The following is a 10,281-nucleotide window of genomic DNA, read 5'->3' on the forward strand; positions in this document are numbered from 1 at the left end:
GCACAAACTTGCGCGCTTTTTGCGTGCGGTGTGCGGCGAACTTAATTGCCTGCTCGGTGTCGCTAATTGATCGGTTAGCTTAACCGGTTCGCCACGCCGTGTTTGTTCACCGATTAGTGGCTTATCATTATGCACACTGCTTCAATAGATTCTTAATTGACTCTTTTTACATTTTTACTTATCTGTTATTTTTTCTCCGTACCTACATCATTCTCTGCCGTCTTAATTCAACATTACCATATATTTATTTAACATTATGCAACATTACCATTGCATTTCAAGTATAATATTTTGAACGTCTCACAAGAATATTTTATTAATTTATTTAGCTATCGCTGGCTACAGAGCCATCGGTTTAAATAAGTAACAAATATTTAAGAAACTCAAAACGTCATAATTATTTTAAACTAAAAATTAAAAACCCGCCATTTTTTTCTCACACAAGAATAACAGATAATTTTTTTGCATCACAACAAACTTTTTGTTTCAATATTGGTTTTACAGCATCAAAATAAATCCATCAAGCCAAATCTTCAACAATTTCTTCATTTAAAAAAATTTAATACTGCATTTAAATACTTTCTTCTCTTATGTTTATGCTATTATGACAGGTGGATTTTGCAACACTCCAAAAAGTTTTAATATCCCAATTGAACTCCTATTTGACGATAAAGGGAGAGTATGCCAATTAGTTGAGAAAATTGATCGTTAAAAGCTTTTCCGTACTAAAGTCAGAAGTATCTTAGCGTAGCAACTCATCCCGTAAGATCACAATAAAACCGGTAAACAAATAAATAAGTGCAAAAAGTGGTCAGAAATAGCCCCCTTGGTCAACGCAGCTGTCTTGTGGGCTCAAGGCAAACTGCCTGCTTCCTTAGGCCCTTTGCAACGCAAATTGTGATTTTTTTACTCTTTACAGTGGCTAGAGTGTGTAATGTTTATGTGTTTTAGTTTATGGGCGGCAATTGTGACACATTCTTACGATACCTACCACTTGTTAACGATATTTCAGTATGCTGAATTTCTGTTTTCTCCAACATACTTTAGTAATTTGTTAAAAATTAAACTTATGTTAAATACTAATATTTAGCTACCAAAGTTCGTAACTACCGCATTTGTACGCACGTTAATTGTTGAAAATTATTGATTTACTTCATTTGTGACTGTATATTTAATTTCTTTTTACAATTATTCGAAACCGATCAAACTATGAACTACAAATCGAACTATGATACGCACAGTGAGAGGCGTCACATTGGAGTGTACGTCCGAATTAAGGCCGCCTACCGCCTTCGCAACTCTACTCTCGATAACGGTATATAGGCACACTAGCGCTGCGCACGGTTTAATGGCTAACTAATTTATTACACGACTAATTTGTGTATTATAATTTGAAGCATTTAAAAAAATATAAAGATGCTACAAGTAGCATCAGGAGAACGCAAGAATAGAGAATTACAAGATTCTCCTTATGAGACTACAGCTAGGCCCTAACACAATTCGAAAAAATATGCATAATTAGAAAAGAGTTGCTATGAAAGAGATTGGTACTGATTGATACTGTATCGGCCATTCGGTCTGTGGTAGAATGTGAATAAGAACATAATTCCCCTATGTAACAAGAATACCAGTTTACAAGTATTTTAATATTGTATAACAAGTACGTATGTAACTTCTTATTGTATCTAACTACTTCACAACAAAGCCCATTATTAGGTTCTCGTCACCGTATCGCGATTTGTGGCTGACCACATCCTTGACAGCTGTTGTCGACAACATAAATATTTTTAATTTCTTTTTTATTTAATTAGCAAACGCCTTGTTTGGTTAGCGTTCTCGGTGGGAACATCAGCTGTTTTTGTACGTTTCTCGCGCTATGAACTTTTTCTGTATTGCCGCCTTATTTCTTTTCACGACTTTCCGTAAAAGCAGTACCTAACTTATTTTTAAATTGTGAACATTCCTTTTTTTCTGTGTTTTATTTTGTAATATTTACTTTCATCCATTTCACAATCAGTTCCGAAAGGATTTTTCTTTGAACATTCAAAGCTGTTTATTACCAAAAATGACAATATCGATGCCTTACATTCTCAAACTCGTATCTTATACAGAGTGATTATTCAGGAAATGGCAAAACTTTCTATTTATTTTAAATTTCTTATCAAGGGTGCTAATTTGGATGCATTACTTTAAGAATAGGTAAAAGCCAGTGTGTGAATATGATGCAAATGTGATGTGAAATACAATGCATTTCAGTAACTTTGTGCTTTAAGATAGGAGTTTGAGAAAGTAAGGCGACGATATATGTTATAGTTATAATACCCTTTTTATGAGGATTTTTTTGTTGACAGCCTTGCGAAAACAGTTGCGAAACAGTTGCGAATCAAACTGAATTAAAAGTACACTAGTACATAGATATAGTTAATTAAAATAAAGAATTATTAAAAAGAAGAGACAATGTCACTAAATATTTTATTTGTCTTTCTCTTTCCTATTTTTTATTAGAAACAAATAACGAATGGAGTATTTTCTATTGTCTACAGGATATTACCAGCCGGCCGGACCGCTGATCAAAGAAGGCGGACCAGAAGCAGAGCGGGCGTTGACCAGATACCACACCCCGCCACACTACCACACCCCGCATCCACCTGTAAGTGACCACTACAGAACATTCAATTATAATTTGCCATAATCCCCAGGGTCGGCTACAGATCAGCGATCTTCACTTCTGACAGTTGTTGCGTTCATAACGCCCAATCGAGTTAGAGAAACATTTGAATATTTTCTTTGATCAAATTTACGTAACGGTGTAGAAATAGTTACTTAACCACTTAACCGATACTTTAGAAAAATGGAAGCAATTACCTCAGCGACATTGCAAACGATTTGTAATAGATTCGATAAGCCTTTCTGTAGGAAACCTTAGATTAAAGACTGTCCAGTCCTCGTATAAACGTCTTGACATTATATATTTTCCAAAAGAATATGCTTTGTTGCGAATTATTTGTGTTTCAGTTAGTAGTTTGTTATACAGGAAGTTGTTTATAATGATATTTTTTTTAAATGTAGGCAACCCTAGGTCTGTTTAAGGAATAAGGGCCAATTTGGCCTGTAGCCCATATCGCCACGGAAAGGAAGCGAATTATTGTATCGAAATTGTACATAGCTTAATTATCTTTATGTTCTGTTCGAAAATAACTTTATTTATGTCTATTATGTAACGTACAAACTAGATACGATACGGTAGTTGTGGGAATTCCCTAGTTTGCGCGCGAATTCTCCGGAAGACGCGCGACCTGATTTTTGGCTCGTATCTATCCATTTATTTATCTATTTGTGTTACACAATTTTGAAAAAGGAGCGCTATCTGTACACGCGTAAATGTGTGCGTTAAGTGATTGGGTTACCCATGACTTAGTCGTGCTATTTATTCTCTTGATTTACCGTGCGCAGAGATTTTGTAAGAGCGGCATATTAAACAAACGAATGTATCTATTATGAAATCACATTATATGTATTGAAAATTCGATATGTAATAAAAAGTTTTTTTAACGAAAGAAACTTCTCTTTGTCTTATTTAAATAAATGAAGATAAACAGCTTTACATGACACAATTTACGACCATCATATAGTAAAGTACGTTCGTAATAAATAAATTTAAACTGTTTAAACATAACGAAAGAAACTCCCCTTTATCTCATTTATATAGATGAAGATAAAAAGTCGTACATGGCACAATTCGCGACCATTATATAGTAACGTGCGTTCGTAGTAGATAAATTTAAACTGTTTAAACGTGAAAGTTGTTCTTAGCGACGGCTCGCTGACAACCTTGTTCCGTGTTCCGTCAATATGCGGGGTGCGGTGCAGTATCTAAAGCTAGGGAGGGGCGGAGAGTGACCTTTCTTGTTACTTTTTTTTCTCTGTCTGTAGGCTACATGCGAAGTATACTCGTATATATAAGTGTAAATAAATGATATTAGATATTTTTTACTTCAGTAGAAATATAAAAGAAAGTAAAGTAAAGCAGCTTACTTAATTATGGCATCGTCGACCGCAAGAGCTTGCATATTTAACTCTATAGGTGTATCATTAACAGTAATATTTAGAAAATATGTTGTTGATTATATGTTAACGTCAATTTTAGTTGTTTTATTAAACCTTGTAATTTAAATTACCAGTAAATTATTTTCTGATTCACTTCTAAAAGTGGGCGGCAATTAAGTCGGATATTTGTTTAAATTCGGCCCTGTTTAAAAATAACTTCTTTTTTTTTATTTATTTATTGTATAAAGGACAAAATACACAAATATGTTTCTAATCGCATTTTAAGCGTATTCGCATAATAGTAATTGCGAAAAGATATAATAATTTATCATACTAAATAGCACGAGGTTTATTTGAGATTCTATGCTTTACATGCGCATAAGGTCCTAAGTTATTTCTATTGTCCTGTGTAGTTACAAATGTAGCCAATAAAATTGAAAGAGAATTTTCCAACAAATAATGCGAAGATTCACTTTGATTAAAGGACATGTAATAAATAAAACTAATACCAAACTTGGTACCTATGTGCTTAATAATATAATTTATTATATTGCTGTCTTTTTAACCGACTTCAAAAAAGGAGGTTCTCATTTCAACTTTTTTTCGTGTATGTTACGCGATAACTCCGACATTTGTGAACCGATTTCGCTGATTTTTTCCGTTTAAATTTGAAGAAAATATTCCACCTCTAGTTCACCTCGCAAATTAGGAGATGAATCCGGTTCCGCGCACTTTCCGGTAACCGATTTCAATAAAACTTGGCAAATAGGTAGAGGCGGCTCAACGTTTAACACCATGGCCGCTAGAGAAAGAGACCAATTCGGTGACTGCATTTTGGATAGAATCCTGGAGTGAATTTAGTACAGAGAATTCTCTACTTTAAGACCAGATAATTGGCGTGGATCTCTGGTATATTGATGGATACTATAGTTTGAAGTTATGCATTATTGCCTATTTCTATTTATACCTCCGATTTTGTGAGCATGTCCATGGATAATTGCAATCATATATAAAGAACTTCAAAGTTACCATACGCTAGGCGTTATTTTTTGTTTTATCAATCACACTTTATTTTCATTTTTTTACCTTTTACTCGTCTAAATTCGACTAATTAATAAATTTAGTACACTCCACTTTAGGGCACTAACAAAATTACTACCCTAAACATACAAATATACAATGGCTAAATAACTAACCATGTTACCGTAACCCTTTCTGAAATATACAGATAGGCAAAATAGCCCTGTGTTATAACAATAATAGATAAGAATGTTGAGTTTCTCTTTGTACTTAATTAATAGTGCCATAATATCATACGTCCATTGTACAAACGGTGTTTACGTAAAGCATTCGTCTGTCATCAAATGATACCGACTATACATTTTGGATCGCCGCCAATGCTCTCAAACTCTGTTTTCTGTGGAACTGGATAAAACTTTGTTTTAATTTAATTAAATTTAATTAATTATACATTGGAAAGCAACATTTTGTTTCAATTAGCATTTAGGTCGCGTTAGTTTATTTAAATAAATGTTCCTCCTTCTGTAGTGTTTTATCTATAAATTGTTCTAGGTGCTACAGCAGTACGGGCCGCCGTCATATTACCCCGCGGACCTATGCTACGGACGGTATTACAGACCTCCGGGACCATACCACATGCCGCCACAGCCCGATGCACCGGTAAATAAAGTAACTTGTTAATTTAGGTACCTATTATATCAATGGTTAAATTTGTGTTTTATTTGAAGCAAGATTAATTGAATAGCATTAATTTTAAGCTAACGATTTCATGATTACATTTGGTGACACTATTTTTGACCTTTGAAAACGAACTTCACTATACTGTATGTTGTAACGATTCACACCATAGTGATATCATCATTTAAAGCACGCATTTGTTTTAGATGGTAGGCGTTGGCAGCGAGCCGTATCCTCCACCACAATATTACGGCAATTGTTATCAGCATTCGCCTCAAAGGATACCATATGGTGAGCATTCATTACCTATCCCAACATACCCGTACTTATTATGTTTCACTTTGTAGAAATTGTTTATAAAATTTCTGCTTGCCTATTTTCAGAATTTCGCGGATGCCCCTGCCCTTTAAATCCGTTTCCAAAAAACGTCCTTATTGGGCCGGCTACTGGTAAACCCCCGACCGGTGGCGGCCCAGCCGACATAACTTCAGCAATAGCGCCGCCCGGGGGCGCCTTCAGAGCGAAGGTGCGAGCGTGCGCACTGGACACCGTTGCAGATACACACGGTAGCGGGAAAGTACGTAGAAAGCTTGCAAGATATGTATGTACAAGTATAGAGATTCAAATTGTTTCACATCTCCTAATAAACTGGTTTATATTTCCAGGATCCACCGCTAGAACAAGAACCACCAGCAGCAGCGGACGCGCCTCATCCTTGTCCTTTACCAGCAATTGGAGGCGCTTCTCCTAAACGTGAACTTTACGATGTGCGGGAAAACCTACGTCTGGCGGGTGACATTCCCGGCCCGGTTGAGGCTTTAGGCCCTCCGTCACCCGCCCGTGGCTCCGCTGGAGCTTGCGCTCCGCAACCACCGACAGTAGCGCCCCGAAGAGCTCGTCTTGGTAAAGCAATGGCGAGGCGATCCCTGGTGGGAGATGACACTGGACTGTTACTGTCAATCCCTCAACCACCACCTGCCCATCACAGCGATGCAGATGATGATGTAATGGCAATATCACCTCCTACTTGCGCGCCAATAGATTTGTCTTCTTCGGACGAACGTTCAACACCTTTAGTTGATGTCAAGAAAGAAAACGAGGGTCCAACATGTGCAGCGTCTCGAAAACCAGAAGCACTAGCACTTAGAGAACACAATAGCACAACAACTGTTTCTGAAAATGCTACAGCTACTAGCACAGATGCTGCTAAACAAGTTAAACGGAGATATTCCAAACCAAAACTAGAAATAGACATGAAAGACACTCAACTTGAAGACAGCTGCAAAACTAATGGGATTGGTGAACATGTCAAGCTACAAAAACGCAGAAAAGTGTCAATTGATCAAATTAGCCTTATGCGAGTTGAGACTGTTACGAAAGAGACCAAGAAGAGATCACCTCAAACTAAAAGAACACCGAAAACTCCGAGCGATAAGAGAACAGTCAAAAGGAAGTCTGACAGTACCCCAAATACACCCAAGGCTAAACGCATGTTAATGGATGCGCCTGATGAGAAAGGACACAAATCCCTAGCCATTCTAGCAGAGGACCCTGCTTCTATGAAACCCAAGATCAAGAGTGCGCTTTTACTAGACAACCTAATTCGAAAGAATAGCATCGACCGAGCCGGCGCAAAACAAATGAATCCAGCAGAACTATTCCCATCTCCTGACGAGAATATCTCTACTACATCTAAGAAAACTTTGAATATTAACAACAATATTGTAGAGAGCAATCCACCAGTTACAGGTGTGCGGTCTAACACCATTGCAGCAGTAAGTCAATTGATAGAAAAAAAATTGTCATATAAACATGCGTGCAAATTAGAAAAAATTGATTCTAAAATAACGCACAGTTCGAAATCAGTATTAAAACCACCCACCGATAAATTGAAAACAAACGAAGATTTCGCGCTGATCAGTGATATATATAAATCGAAAAGTGATAAAATAATGTGTAAAGACAGTGAATTAAAGTCGGTCCCTACCGTTAAAGACAAAGGTGAGTTTGTTAAAGACAGTGGTGAAGATCTTATTAGTGATAGTGATATTAAAAATAATGCTGCGGTCGAGGACGCATTAAAATCCTTAAAGGTTTTTAAATCCAAGCCTAAAGCGGGTAAAAAGGATGAAGTGAAAGTAAAGCCTGCAGATGAATCTCACATTACATTAGATAAGCCCTTGGAAACTATAGAATCTGTTGAAAACAAACCATCAGATACGCAAATAAATAAAGCAAAACGCTGCAAATTGTCAACCAACAAGACCAAACTTAAGAAAAGCATTGAAAAGGTGGCCAAGCTTCTCGTGTCAAAGAAACCTGTTATTAAGACTGATGAAATTGCGAGTGGTGATGACACAAGTGACAAAAAAGAAATTGTAGAGGAAATTCTAGACAAAGTTTCTGAGAAAGCAATAAAATTACCTAAAGCCAATGGAGAATTAAAAGCTAAAAGCATAGAAAGGGTAGCCAAACTGCTGGTGTCAAAGAAACATATTACTGATGCCGATTCCGTTCCAGTACCAGAGGACAAAGAGCCTACGAGGGAATCGATTGAACGAATTACTGACGTACCATCTGAACTGGCAATGCCCGAAAAGACATTGCCGAAAAGATGCAAGCTAGCAAATGGTGAAATGAAGGCAAAAAATGTAGAGAAAGTGGTAAAATTGTTAGTGTCTAAGAAGCCAGCAATAAAAACGGATGAAGCTACTATGGTGATTGAAGATGCTTGCGCTTCGTCGCCGGGACCTCACGTAGGACGGCGCGCGAGGCGACGACGTAGCGGTGCAGGGACGCGACGGGTGCGGCGGACGTTGGCTCCTCTCGCTCCACCCTCCTATGAGCCTCGCGCCCCGCCACGATGGAGCAACGGATGGAAATGGGACGGAGAAAATTATATCTCGAAAGTCTACCTCAATGTAAGTAGAAATGTGAGTCATATGTTTATTTTATGGAGGTACATAATAGCGAGTATTTGGTTTTATGACGCATGTACGTTTCGCAACTTTATCTTATGTCAGAAGTACTTCAGTTTTATTACTATCAGGGGCATCAATTGTTTTCATATATTTCACTTCCTAGTACTTTTACTTATTTATTTAATATTAACAATTTACGTATCCCTTTAATTGTTACAATAAATTCTTCCACAGAACGATTCCCGCCTGGATCGCACAGCGCGATGCTGGCCCCGTATGACGCACGAGAGTGGTGACAGCGTAGGCCGGGGTGACTGCGTGCTGCTCAGGGCCTCCACAGCCAGAGCACAGCCGTTTGTAGCCAGGATCGCTAGTCTATGGGAGAATCCTGAAGACGGTAAGCCTACAACTGCATTTTATGTAAAAATGTACGATGTCGTCATCGCTTTCTAAAATGCGTAACAGATGAAACGATGTGGTCTTCTAAAAATCATTATTGAAATGCGTAAATATTCGCCGGATCAACAGTCGACACGTTCGTTTAGAGAGTTGACCGTCCTAACTGGAGGTCTAATCTAACTGTAAATATATGGGATTTCGGGAATGAAAAGTAGTAAACAATTTGAACGTAAGTTAAGTAGGCCTTTTTTATCGATTATAGCCATAAAATACTTGTCATGTTCTGTTTCTAGGCGAAATGATGGTATCTCTAGTATGGTACTACCGGCCGGAGCACACAGAACGCGGGCGCGAGCCAGCTGACGCACCCGATGAGGTCTTCGCCTCAAGACACCGGGACGCTAATTCCGTCGCCTGCATCGAGGATAAATGCCACGTGCTCACTTTCAATGAATACTGCCGGTAAGTCCAATTCAACAAAACGCATACTGTACATTATAATGTTAATTATTATGTATTATCACATTTATAAAAAAAAACTAATAAAGATCTTGAAAACCGGTTTTCTATCTTTACCAAACAATAATAGTCTTTATTTTATGCCACGCATGACTTAACACAGAGACACAGAACAGTAAAATAATTAGCAATGGAGATAGATTATAAAGATACCGCATCTTTATAATCTACGGTTTCATTGCGAATTAGCTGCTGTATCAATCCGGTATACCTATTTCCCTCTATTGGACTCGTGTCTCCTCTAAAGATTAAGGATCCGGTGTTTTATATATCCTGTAAGTAATGTTCTGCTTTTCTAACAGTTACAGGAAACGGCTAAAAGCGCAAGAAGAGGGCGTTACAATCACTCCATCGATCGTCCCACCGTTACCGCCAAGCGAGATCACCCCGGCCGTCGCTCCGAATGACTCCAAATTACCCCCCGGCGTGTCCCCCGAGCTCGTTCTCTTCTGCCGCAAGATTTACGACTTCAGATCCAAGAAGATACAAGTCCCTAACAAATGAACAACTTTTAACAACATATTTGGATGTTAGTAACCCCCGAGTCTACGAAGAACACGTATTAATATTTTGTAAGTTAAAAAGGAATTAACACCAAAGCTACATTACGAATTTTTATGTCTCTTCTTAACTCGGTGAAAGGTATTGATTGTTCCTCGGGACACTTCTGAAGGATTACTATTATATTGTAGTCTCC

At 37.8% G+C, this 10,281-nt stretch overlaps 1 protein-coding gene across 1 annotated transcript in view; it reads left to right on the forward strand.

The window, feature by feature from the left end:
- Positions 1-10,281, forward strand: part of LOC113238297 — a 319,493-nt gene extending 309,212 nt beyond the window's left edge. Inside the window, exons 5-12 of the mRNA XM_026475134.1 lie at positions 2,544-2,650; positions 5,620-5,727; positions 5,952-6,036; positions 6,129-6,322; positions 6,411-8,666; positions 8,901-9,063; positions 9,359-9,527; positions 9,887-10,281. Of these exons, the coding sequence (XP_026330919.1) occupies positions 2,544-2,650; positions 5,620-5,727; positions 5,952-6,036; positions 6,129-6,322; positions 6,411-8,666; positions 8,901-9,063; positions 9,359-9,527; positions 9,887-10,088 (3,284 nt within the window). The 3' untranslated portion in view covers positions 10,089-10,281. The remainder of the gene's footprint in view (positions 1-2,543; positions 2,651-5,619; positions 5,728-5,951; positions 6,037-6,128; positions 6,323-6,410; positions 8,667-8,900; positions 9,064-9,358; positions 9,528-9,886) is intronic.

The sequence above is a fragment of the Hyposmocoma kahamanoa genome, unplaced genomic scaffold, assembly GCF_003589595.1.
Source record: "Hyposmocoma kahamanoa isolate Upper Pololo Valley unplaced genomic scaffold, ASM358959v1 95, whole genome shotgun sequence".
NCBI classification, from domain to species: domain Eukaryota; kingdom Metazoa; phylum Arthropoda; class Insecta; order Lepidoptera; family Cosmopterigidae; genus Hyposmocoma; species Hyposmocoma kahamanoa.